The sequence below is a fragment of the Mesoplodon densirostris genome, chromosome 15 (genome assembly GCF_025265405.1).
Source record: "Mesoplodon densirostris isolate mMesDen1 chromosome 15, mMesDen1 primary haplotype, whole genome shotgun sequence".
Taxonomy (NCBI): domain Eukaryota; kingdom Metazoa; phylum Chordata; class Mammalia; order Artiodactyla; family Ziphiidae; genus Mesoplodon; species Mesoplodon densirostris.
In genome coordinates this window covers 77,851,723-77,875,912 of record NC_082675.1, presented here as the reverse complement: position 1 = coordinate 77,875,912, position 24,190 = coordinate 77,851,723, and the positions used below count along the sequence as shown (strand labels likewise).

General features: G+C 46.1%; 1 protein-coding gene across 1 annotated transcript in view; it reads right to left on the bottom strand.

Annotated features, from left to right (window-relative positions):
* Window positions 1-6,389: 6,389 nt before the first annotated feature.
* PHLPP1 (PH domain and leucine rich repeat protein phosphatase 1) overlaps window positions 6,390-24,190 on the bottom strand; it is a 213,796-nt gene continuing 195,995 nt past the window's right edge. The window contains exons 14-17 of the mRNA XM_060119450.1: window positions 21,912-22,016; window positions 13,945-14,139; window positions 11,051-11,279; window positions 6,390-8,516 (exon numbers count right to left, since the gene is read on the bottom strand). Of these exons, the coding sequence (XP_059975433.1) occupies window positions 7,359-8,516; window positions 11,051-11,279; window positions 13,945-14,139; window positions 21,912-22,016 (1,687 nt within the window). The 3' untranslated portion in view covers window positions 6,390-7,358. The remainder of the gene's footprint in view (window positions 8,517-11,050; window positions 11,280-13,944; window positions 14,140-21,911; window positions 22,017-24,190) is intronic.

Sequence of the window (24,190 nt, the reverse complement as noted above, 5' to 3'; positions counted from 1 at the left end):
GGCCAAAGCGGAGAGGTTGCACAAGGCAGTGATCAGCTGTGGCAGCTGCTGCAACGTCCAGCCCCATCCTCCCTCCCGCCACGGTGACCGTGGTGAGCAGCACCCAGACCAGGGCAGCTGAATGGCCGGGAGGGAGGGCGTGAATGGGGAGGAGGGGCGAGGGGCAGAGGCCAGGACCGGAGGGATGGAGGCGGCTGGAAGTTGCAAACAGTAGGCAGGGCGCCCATCTGCATGAACCAGTGGTTTTATTTCTGGCCCAGCTGGAAGCGAAAAGGGGGAGGGCTGGACTCATCTCAAGGACAGGTGCTTGGACATCTTGAGGCTACTTCTAGCAGAAGCCCCGCTAAAGTAACAAGTCAGCGATTTCCAGTGGAGGCCAAGGGACCCATCTTCAACCCTGGATGTGGAGAGCCTTGTGCCTCCACAAGTGAGTGAGGCCCATCCTCAGTGTGCTGGAGTGGAGGGGAAAAGGCTGCAAACTCTTTTTTTTTTTTTAACAAATGGGCGTGTGTATCTCAGGTATGGTACCAGGGGATGGGTTGCAGAAAAGGAATTAAACGTGAAGCAGAGGGAGCTCTGAGGTCAGCGTGCCAGAGACAACTGCTGTGTCCATCTTCCACAGGTGTGTAGAATTCAAAGTTGCTCAGAATAAAACCCTGCCTATTGGAGAAAAACAGCTAGGAAATGGTTTTGATGGTGTTTGATGGGCAGAGCAAAGGCGCATTGGTCTTTCTGTTCTTTTCCCAAGAGTTGGAGTCTTCAGAGCTCTGTAACAGCAGGCCCAGGGTCCGTCGCCTCTATCCTTGCACCTGCTGCGCTCAGCACACTTGGAAGAGGCTCTGTTTGTGGCCAGGCTCCTAGGGTTGAAGCGGTCAAGGTTATTACTGGCTACTTGCAGGAAGGAATCCGAGCTGGGCGTTAATGAGGAGCAGCTGGTGGCAGGTGGGCCCTTCACCCTTCTTTGTTCCTTGGAGGTGGGAAGTCAGTAGCGTCCCTCAGGAAGTCACGACAGAAACGTCTGAAGGCCACTGGTGGACAGGAAGAACTCACAGTGCTGGGTCTCAGTGACCACCCTGCGGGGCTGGGAGTTAAAGAGAATCCCGAGCTTGGGGTTGGCCCTTTGCGACCTCAGACCTGGAGACCCACCCCGTCTCCCTGCATTCTGGGTTATCTGGGTCTCTGCAGTAGTAGCGTCATCTTACATTTATTTGTTTATTTTTGGCTGCATTGGGTCTTCGTTACCGCGCACGGGCTTTCTCTTGTTGCGACGAGCGGGGGCTACTCTTGGTTGCGGTGCGTGGGCTTCTCACTGCGGTGGCTTCTCTTGTTGCGGAGCACAGGCTCTAGGTGCGCGGGCTTCAGTAGATGTGGCACGCGGGCTCAGTAGTTGTGGCACACGGGCTTAGTTGCTCCGCGGCATGTGGGATCTTCCCGGACCAGGGCTCGAACCCGTGTCCTCTGCATTGGCAGGTAGATTCTTAACCACTGTGCCACCAGGGAAGCCGAGTAGCACCATCTTTTAAAATGTGCTTTGTTTTTCATCCTTGTGGACCTCTCACTGTGCTCCGCCCACCCTGGCACTTCTGCACAGAGTGGGGACTCAACTTCTGCCTGTAGGTGGTCAACAGTTTATGAAGGAGGTTAGAGAGCCTCTATCTTTGGAAAAAACAAAATTCCACGCAGCAGAGCAACAGTTTGGATTCTGCCTAGAAGTGGGCACTGGGTGAACTCTCGAGATCATTCCTGCCCCACGATGCTCACACTGGATGGAAATGGACAGGAGAGGCACCACTGTGGTCACACAGGTGGGCTTGGGCTTTCCTGCCTGTGGCCCTTTCTTTCCCCAACACTCAGCGTCTCATCCCTTAGAACATGTGTTGGTAACAGAAAAGGAGTGAAGACAAAACCCAACACGTTGTAATCTAAGGAATATCATGATGAGATTTTAAATTTGAAAGCTGGAGGACTCAAAAATGTTTACATGAAGGGTATATGCAAATTATATGCAGACAGCATTGAAATACATGCCCAATGAAGTTTCTAGGAAAAAAGTCCTGTGGGTTTACCTGTGAGAGATGGTGGTTTCAGATCCTGAGGAAAAAGTGTGGGTGATTGTGCTTAGGATAAGCAGGGGTGGGCCACATTTCAATGAACTATCTTTAACCTACTGAAACGCTCTAGGAAAAGGAGTATTTGAGTAGTTCTTAAGATGCATTGTAGACCATCAAACAAACAAAAGACTTCATTTTGTGTGCATGATTTACTCCTGGCTTACAGGGCAATTTCTGTTAAGTGGAAAACTGACTTAAGAACTTCCAAATAGGACTTCCCTGGCGGTCCAGTGGGGTTAAGACTTTGCCTTCCAATGCAGGGGGTGCGGGTTTGATCCCTGGTTGGGAAGCTAAGAACCCACATGCCTCGGGGCCAAAAAACCAAACCATAAAACAGAAGCAATACTGTAACAAATTCAATAAAGACTTTAAAAATGGTCCACATCAAAAAAAAAAAAAAAAAGAGCCTCCAAATGTTAACTGCAAAGCAGTTTTCTTAAAGACTCAGAAAGGCAAATGACCTGTAAATGAGTTCTGGAAAAGGCAACAGCTGGAGTTGCACCATTTGGGAAAATGATCTTAGTTGCCATTTCAACTTTCTTCCAATAGATAAGATTAGGAATTAGGGGGAAGTTCAGTTTATTGGAATAAGACTAAGAAATAGTAATGACTAGAAAGTACTTGAAATTTCAGTCTGAAGCCAGTTTTACTTCCACGGCTTTAGAAAAAGAGAGGAGTGACAGTGGGAGAAGTTCTAGTCCTAAGCAGACGGGAGAAAGTTCTCCACGTGTTCTGCCATTCCCCCTTTGAACAGGATAGAACACTGTGTTTCTGATTTAGAAGAAAATGAAAGGACTAATGAACTGGAGCCCAACAAAAGCAGCACTTGTTTATGGGTCCTTAAATTCAGGGCAGGGGACAGCGTGGCTTTCTACTTTACCACGCAGTCTGAAAAGTGGAAGGCGGCCTTGGGGACCCTTGGCCCCTTTCTTCCTGTCAAGGTTCAACCTTACTCTTCTAGAAGGCAGGGGGCAACCTGTAGGGCCTGTAGTCTGCCCTCAACTGGCTGAGACCAAGATCTCAGGAGGTCAGCACAGCCACCGTGGCACCCAAGCCCCACTGCGTTTGTGGTCCTGGGCAGGGGACCCAGAGCTGAGCACACTGGCGGCTCTGGCTGGTGCTTCCTAAACGCGGGGCGTGAATGGACATGGTGGATCGGGTGGCTGTGAGGCTGGCTGTGGAGCTTGCTTCCTAACACTCGCCCAAAGCTTCGTCTGCTAGGGGTAGTTCCTGCTTTGTTACTGATCAGGGCAGTGGATCTGCCAAGCTAAGGCTGAACTTGGTTGCGATTTTGGTAAAGGTGGGGTGAGGGGACAACCTTGAGAGCCATCTTTCAAAGACGCAGCAATAGGAATCAGTTCCCAACAGGTGAACAACAATAGGGAAATAAAGTTTGCACAGATCCATTTGCACAAAATGCATTTTGGGGGTGATGAACTGAAAGCAAATGAAATTCAATGGCAAGAAATGAGGAAAGCCTATTTTTTCTCCCATGACATCATCCCTCCCTCCTGTAACAGTTCCAACAGATGTTTCCTAGGGGTTTTTGGTTTTTTTCCTCTCTGGGAGTTTTTAATTTAAAAAATGATTTTTTCTGTGTTCCCAATTATTTTCTATGTGACCACCCTTAGTTCTTTACTTACAACAATGTCAGTACTTCCGCGTACATAAGGCTTTACTATCTACAAATTACGTGGTTTGATCACTTGGGAGGAGGGAGGGCAGATACCACAACCCCACACTGTACAAAAACTCTATCTCCTGACGTGTCAGAGTGAATTCAAAGTGCCTTCTGACGAGTGTTCGCATGGGAATTGTTCTTTCTCCCCGTTGGGCAGTGCCACCAATGAGCTGATGTTGTCCTGTTAGATCCAAGGCGTATTAGGGGTGTTTATTTATTCTTCCCTATGGGGAATGGAGAATTATATGGATGTTGGAGACTGACTTCCTCTCTCCCAGGTCGATGCTATGATTCCGGCTACACGTCTTGATATGTCTGCACGTCAGTGTCCCTAATATTTCTCTGACTACTTAATAGTGCTGGAGATTGCTTTCTGTCAGGTGTCTAGGAACGAAAGTAACTGAAACTTTCTTTTGGAAGAGGGGCAGGAGAAAGACCAAGAGTCATGCCCATTTCCACCCAAAATCTAATCTCACCAGCAGGTGGTGCTGTGACAAAAGCAATCTAGAGAAACCAGGTCAGCTTGGGAGTCGGGGCTCCTGAGCCTGGCCCTGGTGCCCTCCGGAAAGCCACTATTCCGTGGGCACACACGTGGCAGCCTGTGGCTGATCCAACACCAAGCAACGTCCAGGGCCCTTGGTAGGGAGCTCTGAGTCTATTAGCAAGGCTGTGAGACCCGTCAGAGCTTCCAGCCTCTTACCCACCCACCCGCCAGCCCTCTCCCAATTCGCTGGCCGTCCCAGCAGGAAGGACAGTGTGGGGCGGGGCTGGGGGATGCCTTTCCCTGTCATGCTCACCCGGGAGATCCCGTGGCTTTGAGGAATCTTCAGTTAAGCACTTCACAGTTTTATAAGCAGTTCTGCATACATTATTAGATGCTACCTTGCTGAGCAGAAGGGAAAAGAAACTCCTCCTCAGGCAATAACTGGGAGACTCCTAGGCAAGGGCAAGGAGGCCTAGCAGTAGGTCTCCGCATCTTTAGCCGCTTAATATGTGCTCATCTCTTACTTTTCACCCACAAGCCTATTTACCCCAAGCTCCCAAAGGGCAAAGTTTTGTCCTTTATCTCCATAGTGCCTTATATGCGGCATGCGCTCCATGTGACTTAATGGTCTGAGAAACTGAGAAGAAAGCAAGCAAGCACTGAACTGGCGGCCTTAGGAAAACAGCAGCGCCAAGCCTGTGCCCCTTCTCCCAGTCAGCCACACACGTTAGGACGTGAGGTGAGCCCCCACTTGGGACTTGCTGGTCCCAGCAGCTGCCCCTGGCACAAGCAGTTGCTGTGGGACCCATCGTGGACTCCTCAAATTATTGCCGCCTCTGTTGGCCACGCTTAGGGCGGAAGCATTGGTGGCTCCTCTGGAAGGGAGCTGCCATGGAATCGGATCCGCACTGACCGTCTGGGCAGGCCCCGCTCCAGGCAACAGGTGAGCCCCGTCCACAGGGGATTTAAGCACCGAGGAGGTCAGAGAGCCAGCCCAGATCTTCTGTAGTGACTACGGCACGGGGGTGAAAACCCAGAGCCTTCCAAGTCCACTCCGATCCACCTGGAGCAGGGACGACGGGGCGGCAAGGTGCTGCTGAGCGGGGATGGGCGCAGGGACCCTCAGATGGTTTTGCTCCGGCTCTAGAGCAGAGAGCTCTGCCCAGGCTTGGGCAGTCTAGTCCCTTGGTCACTGGGTCCCTTACGGGGCTGAGAGGAACTCAGTCTTCTTCCACAGCCTTAGTGGTTTTCAAAGTACACAGTGTACAAGTAGCCTGATACGGAATGAAGAACGGACGTCACCAAGACAAGGGCCGTTCCTCTGATCTGGCCACCCAGCAAGGGGATGGACAGCCCATTACCGAGTCTACAGGAAAGACTAGTTGCCACGTCCTGTCACTGAACCAGCCAGGTACCACTGGAGGGCAGATATGAAGAAGGAAAACCATTCTACGTGGGAAGCTGGTCCACATGAGACAAGAGAGAAGACCCACAGCATCTCCAAAACATGGTTCACGAGATGCAGGGTCGGCAAGGAGGGGTGGGGCACTAGAGTCTGTAAATGGGGCCAGTAAGTCAGCTAGGAATACGGGATTTCCTAGTGGACCCCACTGCACTGACATTATTTCTGCTAGGGGCAGAGAGTGAGGCAGCCAGCTCCGGTGTACATTGTTAATCAACTATACTCCAATTTTTATAAAAAGATCTATTAACATGTTCAGGTGATTGAGGGGGCCTTGAGAGACCTGGAAACCAACTTGGCTTTGTGGGAGTTTTCCAGGGATCTCCTCTATGCAACCTCATCTCTTCCCCTTTTACCATCTACCCTACACAACAACAAGAAGAAATAGAAAGGCTGTAAGACCAGCTATGCGTATTGTTAACCACAGGATTGATTTCACTACGTTCGTTCAACGTAAGTTAACCTGTTGGGTATTTTCCCTTCAAAAAAAATCAAAGTCGGAAATATCTGATGACCCCGAAGTTACATGCATTCATTCCAAACCCAAGCTAGGTGTGATCATCTGCAAGACACATCTGGCTCTTGAGACAAAAGCAGATGGGTCCAATACTTGTAAATTTTATATTTATTATAACAAAAATGACATGTTCATTTGTGCATTCTGCTTTAATCTAACTCTTGGTATGTCAGTGATCTAACTGAATTCTATACAGTCATGCTGATTGTGGTGGCGGGAAGGAACACAATTAAAAAGTGTCTGCAAAAGAGGCTGGGCGGGAACAGGAGAGGAAGAAAAAGGGTCCGAGGCCCCTCGGGGGCAGGTTCGTTTCCAGTGGCCTAAGGTCCACCTTATTTGAACAGCAATGCTCTCAGCAATGCTCAGGCTCATCATTCAATGAATTAAAAAGGTGGGGGGATGAGGGGGGGTGGGCAGGAAGGTGTGCCAGAGGGGGAGGGGAGGGAAGTCAGTTGTTTAGTCCCTTATGCCAAAACTACAAAACATGTGAAGCATCACTATACAACACTGAGCTATTTACAATAGAAAGTTTTCAATCAACTGTTCTCTCAGAGAAAATTAGTGAATCCAGTGACTTAGGTCACCTGACAGAGTAAAGCAACTCCTAGGAGTTAGTCTCCATATTCTACAAATGTCTATCATTTTCAAGACAAAAAAAAAAAAAAAAAAAAAAGGCTTCCCCCCTCCACCGCCCGCAAAGAAATACAGAATTACAGTATTATTAAATCATTTAGCACTGGCAACCTGCCCTGCCTTCCAGACAAACAAAACATCACAAAGCCACTTTAAAAAGTATTACATTATCATTAACTGTTTCTCTGTAATATATTAAACCTTTTGTTCTTTGTCTTTACACATCTGATATGTTAGGGGAAGAAGTTAACAAATTTAAATCATATTGGTACAGCATCACGAGAAGAAAAGTGGTAATTATTTTAAAAAATGACCAACAGAAGGGGAACCTACAGACTGGCTGCAAAGACAGGCTGGGAAAGCGTCTGGGAGAAGGGCGTGGAGTAAACCCCTGGTTTAACGGGAGCCTGGCAGCCTCTGGCAACTCAGCCTTTGTTGGTTAGTTTGTTTTTAAGCAGCGCGCGGGTGGGTCATAGCGGTGTGTCACAGCAGTCCGGCAGCTGGTCCCCCGGGCACTGCCGCGGCGGCGGCTGCACGTGGAGCTGTGAGGGCGGCGGCGGGGGCGGCTGCTGGTGTTTCATGATCTCTTTGACCTCCTCCTCCAGCTCCGGGGGAATGATGAACTGATCATCAGGATCCGGCTGAGCCGGGGCCGCAAAATAGCCCCCCGGCTTGCGGAGAGGCGCGTCCGTGGCCACCTCTATCACGTTGTGGCTCCGTTCCTGGGGCGCCACGGAGCCGTTAGCCCTCCGGCGCCCCATGGTCCCCACGGCGGCACAGTCCGCCCGCCGGGGCAGGGCCGGCTCGTCCTCGTTGGCGCTGATGACGATGCCCTCGTCGCTGGCCTCGGCCGGCAGCTGCAGCAGGGGCCGCTGCCTCTCCTTCTCCTTGGCGCGGCCGCAGTGGATGTCCACCTCCACCTCCACCCGGCTGCCGTTGGTGAAGACGCCCTCGATGGGCTCTTCGTCATCGCTGTCGAGGCCGTTGTCGGAGAAGGCGCTGGAGAAAGTGGCGCTGGACAGCTGGCGCTGGAAGGAGCTGGACGGGCAGGCGGGGTGCAGCGAGCAGCGCGGCTCGCTGGGGCAGGCGGGGCTGCTCTCGCTCAGGGCGCCCGGCGGGGGCTCGTCCGAGGCCGTGGACCCCACCTCGCTGCTCATCTCGGACGTGGAGAGCTCGCTGCTCATCTCCGAGGCCAGGCCGCTGCTGGACGACGGCACGCCCAGCCCGTCGGCGGGCCGCTCCTTGATGACCATGCTGACGGAGGGCGCGAAGGTGCCGGGGCTGGGCGGCGGCACGGGCCCGCCGGCGCCGAGCTCGCAGCAGCAGAAGCTGTCCTCGGGGACGCTGAGCTGCACCACCACGGCGCTGACGCTGTCGCGGCAGCCGTAGCTCTGCGCCAGCGTGCACAGCTTCTTGGCGGCGGCCAGGGCGTCGGGGACGTTGCGCACGGCCCCGACGGCCTCCTCGACGGACAGGCTGTCCCACAGGCCCTTGCTGCCCAGGATGAAGAACTCGTCCTGCGGGGTCAGGGCCACGGACTGCACGTGGGGACGGGGCACCACGCTGGGGTGCAGGAACGTGTAGCCCAGGATGCGCGTGGACTCGGTCACTCCGTTCACTTTGCCATCCTGGAAGAAGAGGGGTTTCCAAACAGACGTTACCACGGAGCACGCGGGGCGACGTGCGGCTTCCCTGGGGCCTCCTGCCTGGGGGACCACCGGAGCGTGACACGCGGTCCACAGGGGGAGGGGCTGCCCACCCTCCTGTGAGTGGTTCATGTCCACCTGTCATCAGAAGCCCGGGGCACGTAAGAAGCAGGAGGGACAAATGGAAAGTATCTCAGTGACTCCCTTTATTGGGACCCGTCTATCTCCAAAGCAGACCATCATCTGACACAGCAACATGGCCGATTAGCGCCTCCTGGAACCCACGGGGGTCCCGAGAGGAAGAGCCTTCCTGAATGCGCCAGTGCCGAGCAGCCCCCGAGGCAGGTGCGTTCCAGATAACGCCCGGAATCTTAGGTCACTCCCCAAAGCACATCAACCGTCAGGGGCGGGAATGTCTGAAGGTCCAGAAGTGAGGGGAGAGGCACTGTTTTAAACGTAAGAAGGTTAAAAACAATTGGTGGGGAAATCTTGGGGTGACTAGCTGGGTACGACTGATCGCGTTTGGAGAGGTAGATGCTTAAGGAGAAGTGCCAGCTCCTACCGCTTCCCTGAACTCACTTTCCTGGCAGCAAATGGAGACGACAAAGTCTCCTGCTTCAGTCCAGCCGAGTTCACGCCACTTAAACCACGAACCGAAGTTTCAGACCACTTGCCAATAAAAAGCCTTTCTGTGAAGCTGGAGGAGAGGAGGGGAGATAACCCCTGGGTGTACCCGCTCGGTTCTTTATTCTTCAAGTCTGAGGTTCTCGGGTCTAGGACGTGCCTCTACCTGCCCCTATTTTTAACACCTTTTCCAGAGGAGGCTCCATTCGGACAACTTGTATGTGTGTCTGGGATGAGGGAATAGTGATGGTCTAACCATCTCCCTCGAAGCGAGTGTTTCTTCCGGAGAATACCCATTCCCTTCCCAACCCTACCACGTTCCTTCATCTGGGAGTTCGTACCCCAGCTGCACAGACAATCCCGCCACGCATACAAGCAGGCAGCACAATTCGAAGTAAAGTTACTGAAGCGGGGCTTCAGGCACAATTTTCAACTCTCTTAATTCTGCTCATGTATTTGTTCTTCCCCCAAAGGTGGAACTTTGGCAAAAATTACCCTCGCTGTTCTGCCCAGCGCTTTAAGATCTCACCACATCAGAATCAATGATTTTGTGTGTGTGTGTGTGTGTTTGGGGGGGCACACCTCAAGGCAGGGAAATTAAATTAAACCAACGCAGCGATACCGACAAAGCAAGGAAGAGGGAGGCAGAGAAAGCAGGAGAAACCTCTGAAGCACCAACGGTGACGCATTTATGTAGCAGAAATGGTTAATCTTGGCATCGTGTAATGCTGAACATTTAATTCAATACGTTTAATCATTTCATTCAATCCCATCTGAGACTGTCTAGCGTCCATTTTAATCCTCTCTGCTCTTAGAACAAGCAGGGAACTAAAATCTACACGCGGCCTCCTTGGCCAGACCCTCGTGGTGGATCCCGAGGCTTTATCTTTCTCACGGCCCTTGTCAAAGCCTACGGGGAGTCACAGTCCTTCTCTACTGAGCCGCAAACGTTCACCACTGTCTACCCGAGCTACACATGCTTCCAGGGGTTTTATCCACAAGACTGGACACCTCCTGGGGGCAGACGTGTGTCTCTGGGGATCACGTCTGTAGCCCACATCACGTTTCAGGTGCGCAGCAGGTGAGCCACACTGTAGGATGAGCTAGCGAGTGGAGCACAATTCCTCCAGCCCACTTTGGAAGCTACGCTACAGGGAATCTTCTATAGCGAAGACTGACACGAGTGTTTCTCAAGAGCGGCACTCTTGACATTTTGGGCCAAATCATTCTTTGCTGTGGGGCTGTCCTGCGCACTGTAGGATGCTTAGCAGCATCCCTAGCTTCTACCTGCTACATGCCCCGAGCATTTCTGTTGTGACAACAATGTCCTCGGACGTTAGCAAGTGTCCTGTCGGGGGGAGATGCCCCTAGCTGAGAACCGCTCACTGCCTTAACTCAAGTGGAGCAGGAGGCGTGAACCAAAGTAACTCCTCGTTACAGGTACACCGATGCGCACGCTCGCCTCGTAAGACAGGACAGACACACGGCTATGCCCACTTTACGGAGGAGGAGCCTGAGGCTTCGAGGTTTCAAGGTCGTAGCCCGCAAGCTGCAGATCTACGACAGGAGGACCAGTGGCGTGACTTCAGGGCTGGAGGCTTCAGCCCCCGCCAAAGTGCCTCCCAAGAGCGGCTGTGAGGATGAGACGGTACCGTGGCACAGCCCTCAACGCGGAGAGGCCGTTGATAACTATTATATTACTCTGTATATTATAATGTCTCCAGACACATCACACACAGAGTTTGCTCTGTGATACTCTGGATTTGGAATTTTAATTTTAAACCAACTTCAATGTTTAAAGAATGTGCTTTGGCGGGAAATGCTGCCTGGCTGATTCTGCCACGACCCCGGCCCTGTCCTCCCCCATCCTGAGGAAAATCCCTCTTCCTCACCTCCGTGATAATGGCCTTGTGCCGTTTGATTCTCTTCAGTTCTTCCTCACAGCTCATAACGTATGATCTGGACAGAGGCAGCGGCTTCCCATTCCGACAGAGAACCGTTTGGCACTTGCCCACATTAGCAGAGGTCAAGGTGAAGGGTCCTCCTGGGTCCACAGGGTCATGCTTGATATGACAAAGGACAGCAGCACCTCCAAGTTTCTGCCCAGCAGTTCCAAGCTTCCTGGAAAATGAAGAGACGGGGTAAAAACCCACACACACCTGTCCCATGTAGTTTTGCCAGACTGTACCACTGGATGGGGTTAGGAGGAAAAACAGAACTTGGGGCTCCACCAGGCCTCTTTCACCAAAGCAGGCACTGCTCAACTCAGGAAAAGAGCCTGTGGAATCTGACACACACACACACACACACACACACACACACACACACACACACGGAGAGGTGTCTGCTCACAACTGGGGCAGGTGTCACTTCACCACGAAAGACCCAAGGAGCTGCTGTGGAATCAAGGAGCCCTTCTCCTGCTGCATCCAGCCTGCCTCTCCCGTATCGGCGTGCCCCCAAGACAGCGGCAGTGACCGCTGCTTTCTTCATCCCCGTCTCTAAATCCCCTCTGCTCCCGAGAGAGGACAGCCGGAGTGACCACTGAACAGGAGCAAGTGTAAACACACTACACCCACTGACACTTCAGAATTACCTGACCACCCTCTCTCTTTATTAGGATGTTTGGGGGACGTGCTTTCAAGTACTGGACCATTCATGTTCTTGTCCTATACAGTGCAGACTTTCTAGATGAGTGATGTCTATTCTAGAATATTCACAGAAAGGACATTCTAGTAATGAAGCTCCAAAGTGCTTTTATTCACCATCGGTCCATACTTGTATTGAATACACAAGACACCTGCAAGTTCTAACAATTAAAAGGAGGTAAGAACTCTTATCAGAAGCCCCACAGATGGCAGTGCCTCCCAGACAGATCCTGAGTGGTACAGAAGGTTAAGATGGACAGACTCCCCTGTTTACAAGGGCAGACCCTGTCTAGGTTAGGCAAGGGCACCACTAGTGATGGAAACCAGGGCTGCCTGTTCATATAAATTAGAATGTCAGGCACAGAGAACATACAGTTCTCCTGAGGACTGAAAAGATCACCACACACTCCATATCCTGTTAACCAACAGGGAAAATAAGAGGCAAGCAAGTGACCTAGAGATGGGCTGACAATCTGGGTCTCTAAACTCCAACTTCTGCACATCTACGACCAGACTGGACTTTAGGCCTTGCCAAGTCAGCACTGCTTTCCTCCTGTCAAAGGCACAATGATTCCTCCCAGCAAAGCCAGAATTAGGATGGTATTTGTGAGAAGTACAGCTAGTAATCAGAGTTTAAGGTTCTTAAGTTCTTAATTCTTATCCAGTGTTTGAGGGTCTATAAAAAGTAGACCGCTTAGGAGTGTGTGAAGGGTGTGTGTGTGTGTTATGTGTGTCTGTATGTATGAAATGTGTTTGCTTTTTTCCTAAAGCAAGATGGTGGTCAAAACAGAAAAGTAGATAGATGTCCCTGTCTTATACCTTACGGCATTAAGGTATTTAGAACGATGACTGGTATATATTAAGGGCTCACTAAATACTAGCTGTTACCAGCATCAATTTTTTTTCTTTCTTTCTTTTTTTTTTTTTTTTGTGCGGTACGCGGGCCTCTCACTGTTGTGGCCTCTCCCGTTGCGGAGCACAGGCTCCGGACGCGCAGGCTCAGTGGCCATGGCTCACGGGCCCAGCCGCTCCGCGGCATGTGGGATCTTCCCGGACCGGGGCACGAACCTGTGTCCCCTGCTTCGGCAGGCGGACTCTCAACCACCGCGCCACCAGGGAAGCCCCAGCATCAATTATTAACTGCACATGCCCACTGAGAATCTGAAAGACAGGTGAGTCGAGCAGCAGAGAACCCCACCGGGCTTGCCTCTACTGAGCTCTTCAAGAATATTCATGACTTAGGGGAACTTTCAAGGCTTCTCTGGACCAGCATTCCTTAGCAGACACTTTTTCTACTCCTTTTGCAAAGATACTTCCTCTGGCAGATTCTCAAGGCAGGGAAAAGGGAGAGAAAGAGAAAAGAGCGTCATTGTTCCCATGACCTTCAGAGCACTCTCCACTTCCTGGTCCCACAAGAGCAAGGGCTTGCAACACAATATTAACAGGCAGTTCCTTTACAACCTACAAAGCCTTTAAAGTGACAAAAGAGCGAGCAAATCTTCGAATGTGGGAATGCTCCTAACATGCAGCCCTCAGAGTCAGAAACAACATTCCACAACTTCCACGGTGACCAAAAGCTCTAGGGAATGGCCTAGGATTCTACTAGTAACACTGTCTGAACATTTAATAAAGGGGGAAAAACAATATATGAACAGTGATGTAACGCCTGGCCTAAAATTTGACCATCTCAAGTTCTCAAAGGTTGGCACTTCTTGGATCAGTGACAGTGTTTCATAAGGGGGAACAAACCGAGATGGAAATAGTCCATTGCAAAGAGCAACCCACATGCCAGAAGGTCTAAAGAGCGTCTGGCGCTCGCATGACTTGGGGTGAGGGGAGTGTGTCGTAAACAATCTGGTGAAAATCTGGAATCACGACAGGCCTATGAGACCAGTTCTAGGAGAAACTGAATTCCTGTCACTGACTCGGCCTCCAACAAAGTTGTCTGAACATCAGTGTGTCTCAAACGGAACACAGTCCGGCCCTGATACGTGGGCAAAACCAAATCGCCTGAATGCATCTTGAATAACGCATATTCAACAATAGGCTTTGAGATTACTGGACACCTGTTTTTCTAACCAGATGGCAAACACTCAAAGAATAGCAAGAAAACACAGGGCACGTGCTCTAAGTTTTACCTTTGCATAACAATGAACGTATTGACCATGTATTCTTCTTCGTTTTTTGTTTTCTGCAGCTCTTCTGCCAAAATGTCACTCATGGTACACTGGAGAAGGTAGGGCACCTCCACGTTCCGGTCTCCATCAAATACACCATACAGGGCCTCCCGGTTGTCACGGAAGTTATTCACCGACAGGGCTGCAACACACAACCTGCAAAGCAAGAATGCTTTTGTGCTAAGTTGACTCATCTTTCCTTCTCCATGCCCAACCCAGCTGTGTTTTTTTCAGGTTTGCTTAATCCAGTCTTCTCTCTTTCTTCATGACTCCACATAGATTAAGAATAGGTAAACTAACCCCAGCTAATTTATATCAACTAATTTCTGCGAGTGAAGAAAAATGATAAGCACATATTTATGCTTCATGCCTTTCCCCCACTCTTCTCTTCTGATGATTTTATTTTTAAATGGTAGTGAAAGAAAGACAGTAGGAGGCATGGGAAATAACACCAGATTATGAATGCATATGTTCACATTCATTCACAAAACATTTATCAAGGAGAACTTCCACATGGAGCAAAAATGGAGTAACAACTAAAACACTAGGAAAAGTACAGGAAAAGTATATACTGATGGGAGGAGAGGTGCACAGGGCGCTCTAGAGGCCTGCAGAGTCTCTCCACTTAATCAGACTGTTTCCAAGTAATGTAACTGTGTCCCATAAATTGTCCAAAATGAATAAAAGACTAGGGAAAAATTAAAAGCCAGGGCATCAGTAAGTGGTGAGATGACTTTAAGCAGCCCATCACACAGGGGATTGGAGTCTTCAAAAGAGAAGAGAGACAGACAGAAAAAAGTTTTGAAGAATCAATGGATGGAAATATTTCAAATCTGATGAAAACTATAACCTACAGATACAAGAAGCTCAACAAACAGTAAGTAAAAGCAAGTAAAAAAAACTTAACTGAGGCACATCAAAATCAAATTGCTGAAAACCAGGGATAAAGGTGGGGTTTGGGGAGTAGAGAACAACATATCCTACAGGGGAACAAAGGACGAATGACAGCAGAGTTCTCATCAGCAACAATGCAGAAGACAGCGGGGCAACGTCTTTAAAGTACTCATAGGAAGAAACTGTCAACCTGGATTTCTAAACCAGTGAGAATAGCTTTCAAAAGTAAAGGTGCAAAAAAAGACATTTTCAGACGCACAAATAAAAGACAACCACTACAAGAAATGTAAAAGGAACTACACGAAACAGAAGAAAATGATACTACCAGATGGAAATCTGGATAAAAGAATGAGGTGTATTGGAAATGACAAATAGGTGAGTAAATCTAAACATTTTCTTTTTCTTATTTTAAAAATCACTTTAGAACAGTGGTTCTCAATGGGGGAAATTTTGCCCCCCAGGAGACATTTTGGCTTGTAACAATTGGGAGTGGTGGTGATATTGACATTTATTGGGTAGAGGCCAGGGGTGCTGCTCAATATCCTACAATGCACAGGACACCCCCCTCCTTCCCCTGCCCCACAACAACGAACAATTATCTGGCTCAAAATGTCAATAATACTGAAGTGGAGAAACACTACTTTAGAATAACTGTTTAAAATAAAAATTATAACAATGTATTCTGGGGTTTATAACAAAAGTAGAAGTAAAACATATGACAACAAGGGCACAAAGACTAGGAGAGGGGAAATGGAAGTACACGATGTAAGGTTCTTATAATATATGTGAATTGATATATTACTTGAAGGTAAACTGTAATTAATAAGGCAAAGGTTATGCTATAAACCCTAAACAAACCACACACACACACAAGTAGAACTAATAAGAATAAAGGAGATAAAATGGAATAAGAAATATTCAATCCAAAAGAATGAAGAAAAAGAGAAAGAGAGAATCAAGAACAGATGAGACAAGCAGAAAACAAATACTAGTAAATTAGCAGATTTAAACCTAACCATATCAATAATTTCATTAAATATAAAAATGGTCTAAACACCACCCAAAAAGACATTAAGTCAGATTATATAAAAAAGCAAGATTTAACTAAATACTGCCTGTAAGAAATACACTTTAAATTTAAAGAGACACGGGCTTCCCTGGTGGCACAGTGGTTAAGAATCTGCCTGCCAATGCAGGGGACACGGGTTCGATCCCTGGTCTGGGAAGATCCCACATGCCGTGGGGCAACTAAGCCCGTGTGCCACAACTACTGAGCCTGCGCTCTAGAGCCCGAGCTCTGCAACAAGAGAAGCCACTGCAATGAGAAACCCACGCACCGCAACAAAGAGTAGCCCCCGCTCGCTGCAACTAGAGAAAGCCCATGCAGCAACGAAGACACAACAGAACACAAACAGAACACAAGACAAAGCCTAAATAAATAAACAAACAAATAAATAAATGAAATACACTTACTAAAAAGAATCTAGATTTAAAAAATAAAGTAAATAAAGAGACAAATAGCTTAAAAGCAAAAGGATAAAAAATGATATACAGTGGACCCTTGAACAATATGGGTTTAAGCTGTGCAGGTCCACCTATATGCTGATTTTTTTCCTCTAAATACTACTACAGTACTACACAATCTGTGGTTGGTTAAATCTGCAGATGTGGAACCTCGGATACAAAGGGCTGATGTAAAGTTACGCGTGGATTTTTTTTTTTTTTTTTTTTTTGCTGTACGCGGGCCTCTCACTGCTGTGGCCTCTCCCGTTGCGGAGCACAGGCTCCGGACACACAGGCTCCGCGGCCATGGCTCACGGGCCCAGCCGCTCCGCGGCATGTGGGATCTTCCGGGATAGGGGCACGAACCCGTGTCCCCTGCATCGGCAGGCGGACTCTCAACCACTGCGCCACCAGGGAAGCCCACGCGTGGATTTTTGACTGTGTTTTTTGACCCCCATGTTGTTCAAGGGTCAACTATACTATAGTAAACACTAATCAAAAGAAAGCTGGAATAGCTACATTAATATCAGACAAAATATATTTCAGCACAAAGAATATTACAGAAACAAAGAGTCATTTCATAATGTTAAAGGGGTCAGTTCGTCACAATGCTATGACATTCTGAATGTTTATGCACCTAATAACAGAGCTTGGAAATACATGAAGCAAAAACTGAGAGAACTACAAGGAGAAACAGATAAAACTAGAGTTATAGTCTCTCAGTCACTGATGGAAAAGTAGACAGAAAATCAAGGATATTTAAGACTTGAACAACATTATCAACCAACTTGATCTAAATGATACCCTACCCAAGATTTTTTTCCAAATGCACACAGAGTATTTACCAAGATAAACCATATTCTGGTCCAGAAAATGTCTCAGTAAGTTTAAAGGATTCAACTGATTCAGAGTATGTCCTCTAACCATATTGGAATAATTGCTTAGAAGGAAATTTATAGCTCTAAATGCATAGAATATTAATACCTTAAGCCCAAATCAATGACCTAAACTTCTACATTAAGAAGCTAGAAAATTAAGAGCAAAACAAACCCAAAGCAAGCAGAAAGGAAATAATAAAAATAAAAGCAGAAGTCAATGAAATAGAAAACAGAAAAACAACAGAAAAATCAATGAAACCAAAAGCTGGTTCTTTGAGAATATTAATAAAACTGATAAACCTCAAACCAATTTGATCAGGATAAACAGACAAATGACAAATATATCAGGAATGAGAGAGGGGAGAGACATCATCACTACAGATCCTGTAGACATTAAAAGGAGAATAATGGAATATTATGATCAAGTTTATGCCAATAAATTTGAAAACTAGATGAAAATGCATAAATTCTCTGAAAGACATAAATTACCAAAGTTCATTCAAGAAGAGATAATCCTATTATTAAAGAAATTGTATGTCTAGTTATAAACCAAAGAAAATTCCAGGCCCAGATGGGATTTATTAGTAAATGCTACCAAACATTTAAGGAAGAAATAATATAAATTCCAAACTCTTCCGGAAAACTGAAGAAGAGGAAATACTCCTCAACTCATTCTATGAGGCCAGCATCACCCTGATACCAAAACCAGACATAGACACCACAAGAAAAGAAAACTACAGGCTAATCTGTGAATACAGACATGCTCAACAAATATCAAAAAACTGAATCCGGCAGCATATAAAAAAGGGTAATACATCATGACCATGGGGAATTTTTCCTGAAAATGCAAGGCTGATTCGACGTTTGAAAATCAATGTAATTCACTACATCAACAGACTAAGAAAGAAAAAATATGATCATCTCAATTGATGCAGAAAAAGCCTATGACAAAATCTGATACACATTATAAAAACTCTTAGCAAACTAGGAATAGAAGGGAATTTTCTAACTTGATAAAGGAAGTCTACAAAAACACCTTTAACATCATATTTAATTGTGAAAGATTACTTTCTCACCAAAGAAGATATAGGTACGGATGATAAGCATGTGAAAAGATGATCAACAATCATTAGTCACTAGGGAAATAAACATTAAAACCACAATGAAATATCACTATTAGAATGACCCAAACCACTACCACCACTGACACTACCTGATCTTACAAGTACTGGTGAGAATGTGGAGCAAAGAGAAGTCTCAATCATTGCTGCTGGGAATGCAAAATGGTACAGCCTTTGGGAAACAGTTTGGCAGTTTCTTATAAAATTAAATATATACTTATCATAATGACTCAGCAATCCTTCTCATAGGTATTCACCCAAGAGGAATGACAACATTTGTTCACCCAAAAACCTGTATGCAGGTTTATATGTTTATGGGATTTTTATTTGTATTTGCTAAAAAATAGAAACAATCTAAATAATTTATCCTTCAAGTTGTGTATGGATAAACAAACCGTAACATATTCATGCAATGGAATAATACTCTGCAGTAACAAGGAACAAATTGCTAACACATGCAACATCACAAATGAATCTAAAATGCATGATGCTAAGTGAAAGAAGCTAGACTGAGAAGGCTATATACTGTATAATTCCATTTATATGACATTCTAGAAAAGGCAAAACTAATGGAACAAAAAACAGATCAGGAGTTGCCAGGGGCTGGGAGCGGGGAGAAGAAATTGCAACAGAGGGGCATGGAGGAATTTTGAGGAACTGTTCTATAATTTGATATAGAGGTGATTACACAATCACCATCACCGAGCAGAGCTCGGGCTCTTTCATCAAAACTTGCAGAGCTGGGGCTTCCCTGGTGGCGCAGTGGTTGAGAGTCTGCCTGCCGATGCAGGGGACACGGGTTTGTGCCCCGGTCCGGGAGGATCCCACATGCCGCGGAGCGGCTGGGCCCGTGAGCCATGGCCGCTGAGCCTGCGCGTCCGGAGCCTGTGCTCCGCAACGGGAGGGGCCACAACAGTGAGAGGCCCGCGTACAGAAAAAAAACAAAAAAACAAAAAACTTGCAGAGCTGTACACTAAACAGGGTGAATTTTGTTGAATATAAATTATACCTTATTACTGTATATAAATTAATGAAAAGAAAAAAGTTATTAAGCACCTAATATGTATCATGGCTAGGTAACAGCGGTATGAACCTGAAAATATAATTCCTGATCTTAAGGACTTTGGGGATAAATAACAATAGTAATACTCATTATCATTAATGATAATAATAACTAACATTTAAATAGAGTTTACTATATGGCACATGTTATTCTAAGTTCTTCACGTATGTAATCAGTGGATCCTTACAATAACCCTATAAGGACAAGTAGTATTTTTGATGAGGAAAGTAAGCTAAAGAGAGATTGAGTAACTGCTCAAGGTCACATAGCAAAAAAGTATAGAGCCCAGATTCAAAGCTAGGAAATCTGGCTCTTACCTCAGTACTTTGAAATTCTTGCCTCCATTTATTAAAGAAAAAAAAAGTCATCCCTAGTTATATGACAATTAGTGGCAAAGTAAAATTTAATTATATAATATTAAATCATCTTATAATTCTGTCTTCCTCTGTAAGCTCCCCTTGCTAGAAAGAATGGGGCAGGAGGTATGAAAAACATAACGTGTTTTAAAAGTACAGTAGTGACTTTTCTTTTCTGCTGAAGCTTCCTGTTTGTTTTTTAGTCTGAGGAAGAACCTAAATTATAGGATTGCAGCTCCCTGCTTGGATTTTCCCAAAGGATCTGAAATGACCTGACAGGGAGGCAACACGGCACCGGTACCCATAGGGGAAAGTGGGAGGGAGAGAAGAGAATAGATGTCTATTGAGATTTGGGGGCAGGGACAATTGCAGTTCTCTCCTTCCTTCAAAGCAGCAAGCTCCTTGCTTATATATCGACTTTATCCACAATTCAAAAAGAAAACTCTTGAGAAACTTCTGCTGGCAAAACCAAAGGGTAAAAAAGCAAGGGAAAATAAAGTGAGGGCCAGGGATGGCATGGGACTTCTGAGGTGCTGGTAATGTTCTATTTTTCGATCTAGGTGCTGGTTCACTTAAGGACAATCCATAGAGTTGTATGCTTACCGTTTATCTTACACTTCAATATAGCAAAAAGTTTTTTAAAAAGGAATTGTGGAAGGGGGAATTATGTAGGAAAAAATACCTAACTGGTCACTGCTTCACTAATATATATGAGTAGATAATACATTTTAATATCCAGAGAGGTTTAAAAACCAATCTTGGATTTCACATCAGTGTTCTGGAATTAGAGGGCACTTTCACATACTGGGGTTTATAAGTAAGACAGAAGGTCTTTTAAGCTAAAAAAAGAAAGATCTCTAGGAAGGAACTTTGACTGCTCCAAAGAATGTATAGTTTCTTCCTCTCTCCCCAAAATATAATGATATACAGTGCAAAGTACATAGAAATAAGCAGTCAGAGCCCAGACACAACTGGTTTTTCTGCCTTTTTTTGGGGGGGGGCAAATGGAACAGAGATGTTGAAATGGGGGCTACATCTTCTCTAATATGCCGAAGCACACTCTCAGGGAAAGAGGACAGGATCAATGCGTCAGACGCACAATGCGAGTTCATTCTGTTTTCTGACCCAAGGAAAAGCAGTCAGCATGGCAACCACAATTCCACCTTTCATTTTCCACGAAGGGTATTCAAGCTAGTCAGTGGTTCTCAAGCCTGGATGCACATTAGAATCACCTGGGGGAGATTTTAAAGCATTCTGATTTCACGGGCCTCGGCTGGAAAATGTTCTTTAAAGTTCCTCACCTGACTGATTCTAATGTGCACCCGGGGTTGAATGCTGTTAGCTATTATGGGGTCATCCTCCACTTCCTGTTCTTCCCCCGCTCTCAATATTTTGTGTTCTTATACCTTAGCTAATTAAATTTTGACCATTCTAATTTATAGGATCCTTTGCTTTTCTAGTACTGATTATCAGCACCCCTTCATAAAAAGCAAGCAAGCCTGAAGAGCTGGATTACAATTCTCAAGAAATCAACATCTGCATATGAGACAGGGAAGGTTGGTGAAAATAGGGAAGAAAAAGAAATTAAGATGGACAAGACCTGATGGCAAGACAAGCAGCTGACATTACAGGGAATGGACATCAAATTCCTGACAAGCTAATTTAGACTGTAAAAAACAGCTCCACAGAAACAGCGACTGTCAGTAACATAAGGGATCTCGAATATGGACAATCAAGGCTACTTCTACTCCTTTAATACTATCCCTGTTTTGCTTGGTAAACAGGCTTCAAAGATAAAGGGGCTTTTCAAAAGAGCAGGGATGCATTTCAAATCTTATGCCTTCTCCAAACACTGGAGTCTCACATAGATATAATGTGTCAGTTACACCGTATCCTAGCAACATCCTCACAAAGAGAGAGTATGTGATGCCAAGCAGGGCTTAGCCTAATGTTCCAGCCTAAGTCATGAGGTGGCCTCCCTCTGGGGAAACATACTGAAATAAATGTGACACGGGGAAAGTGTGTGCTAGCACTGGGCTTCCACCCCACTAAAGCAGGGAGGCGGGCGGGCGGGCAGGTGGCGGTTCTCACTCCAAAGTTTCACCCCACTTACTTGTTTTTCACCCCTGAAGCTTCGGTGTAGCCATGGCTCCATACAGCTGGGGCTCCAGATGCATCGCCTCCGGAAGGCTGATCAATCTTGAAACAGCGGATATTACTAACCAGAGAAACAGAGGGGCCAGGAATCATTAAAACAGAACATGTGCAAATTGCTACTTTTACCTGAGAAATGAAAAACACCTAAGCACTCTGTACTTACCATTTGTGTTTAATGTGTCTGAAATATTTATCAGTAACAAGAACTAGCTACTCATCATAATGAAAACAAAGGGGCATATATACAGGGCATGAAAATTAGTTTTATCAGCATCAAATGTCGGTTATTAGGCACTTTCACACACACACACACACACCCCGCCCCTAGATGGCTACTCTCTCCTGGGGATGAAAGGGACAGCTCTCAACCTTGGTATGAGAAAAGAAACTTTAACTATTAAGTTGGGTGTATTCTCACAACATGAAGCCCAGATTTGAAAAGAATGAAACCCGAGCCACGGCTGTACTGCGTTTGGATCACGTGAGAGAATTCTGCAACACTCATCCTCAAATCCAGTATCTGCCCACATCACCCCTTCAAATATTTCACAAATATTACTGGGGACTTGCTATCCCCTGAAGCTTCCAATTCTTTCCTCACATGCACAACCATGCTGAGACCAATATAAAATTATGAAGTAAATGAGGGGCATTCAATAAATTACACATTAACTACATATAAATAAACTGGGAGACAAATTCTTATCTCACCTCGGCTCTCATATGCTATAACTGGTCCAAAAGGACCCAAAACAGAAATATTAAAAGAGTAAGCCTTCAAATGCAGTTCATTAAAAACCAGCCCACTAGAAAGCGTTCAGTGCTCACAAACAGGAAGTCATACAGATGTGAAGCAGGTTTTTAAAAGGCGGCCTACCACATGGTGAGATAAATCCCTATTTGTAAATTGCCACTAGTTTTTTCCCTGTTACTTAAAAAGAGAAACAGAATTATGTATAATCTCTTAACACCTAAACAATTTTGTCCTGAGCCCAAGAATTTAAATTATCTGTTGGCATTCATTAACTCCAAAATATAATAATAACTGAATACCTTTCCTAAGAACCATTCAACTCAGGAGTAAATCAATGTCTAATAATATTCACTTTGATTCTAGAAATATTTGGTGGCAATTTCTTTGAAATTTAAAAATATTTCATTAAAGAAAAGTTTCTACTCTTAATTACCAGAAAACATTCACCTTTTCCTTTATCCTAAAAAAGCTGAAAAACATAAAAATCATAGGTAGTGTCAACAGAAAATCTCAAAATCAAATACCTAATTTTACAGATATATCCTCCTTTCAAACTCATCAATAAAAGGTGTATTTAAAACGATAGTCTGCTGTTGTTTGCTTTCCTTATGACCTCGTACCAAATTTTATCCACGTACAATGGTAAGCAATGCAATGGGTTTCTTAAGGCATACCTAAGGTTCTCCCTACATTTTTCCTACCTTTCTGAGTTCTGGAGAAAAACGGAAGACTCCTTTCTAAAGACATTTATACTTCTTACAGAACAGGGAGCCTTCAAAGAAATAATTCCATTTCCTAGCCTGATTTTTTTTTTTTTTTTTTTTTTTTTTTTTGCGGTATGCGGGCCTCTCACTGTTGTGGCCTCTCCTGTTGTGGAGCACAGGCTCCGGACGCGCAGGCTCAGCGGCCATGGCTCACGGGCCCAGCCGCTCCGCGGCATGTGGGATCTTCCTGGACCGGGGCACGAACTCGTGTCCGCTGCATCGGCAGGCGGACTCTCAACCACTGCGCCACCGGGGAAGTCCTCCTAGCCTGATTATTAAAGAAAAAAGTAATCCTTAAACTCCCCCATAATCCTTTCTAGTGAAGCAGCAATCTCTCATTTCCTCCACGCTGAACACACTGTGACTGAGCAGCCGTCTGAAGTGACCTGGATGTTGACTCTCGTACATCTTGAAATTAGTCTGAGGGAATCTGGGAGCCGGAGCTCAGTCACATGGAAGAGTCGCCATATGGACTAACCCTGCCTCATGTAGAACAAATAGGCCAACCCTCTAAAAGAGCAAGTAATACATTATATATGGAAACTCTCCCAAGTTATTAAGAAGCCACAACCTTCTAGATATTAAATAGAGGGTAATGTTTTTACCTAAGAGTGTTATGATTTCACTGTCTGTTACTAATTTTTTTTAAATCTGAGAACACACATGTGCTTCACTGTAGTAGCTCTGGCCACTCTAGTAACATATGTCCTTTGGTAG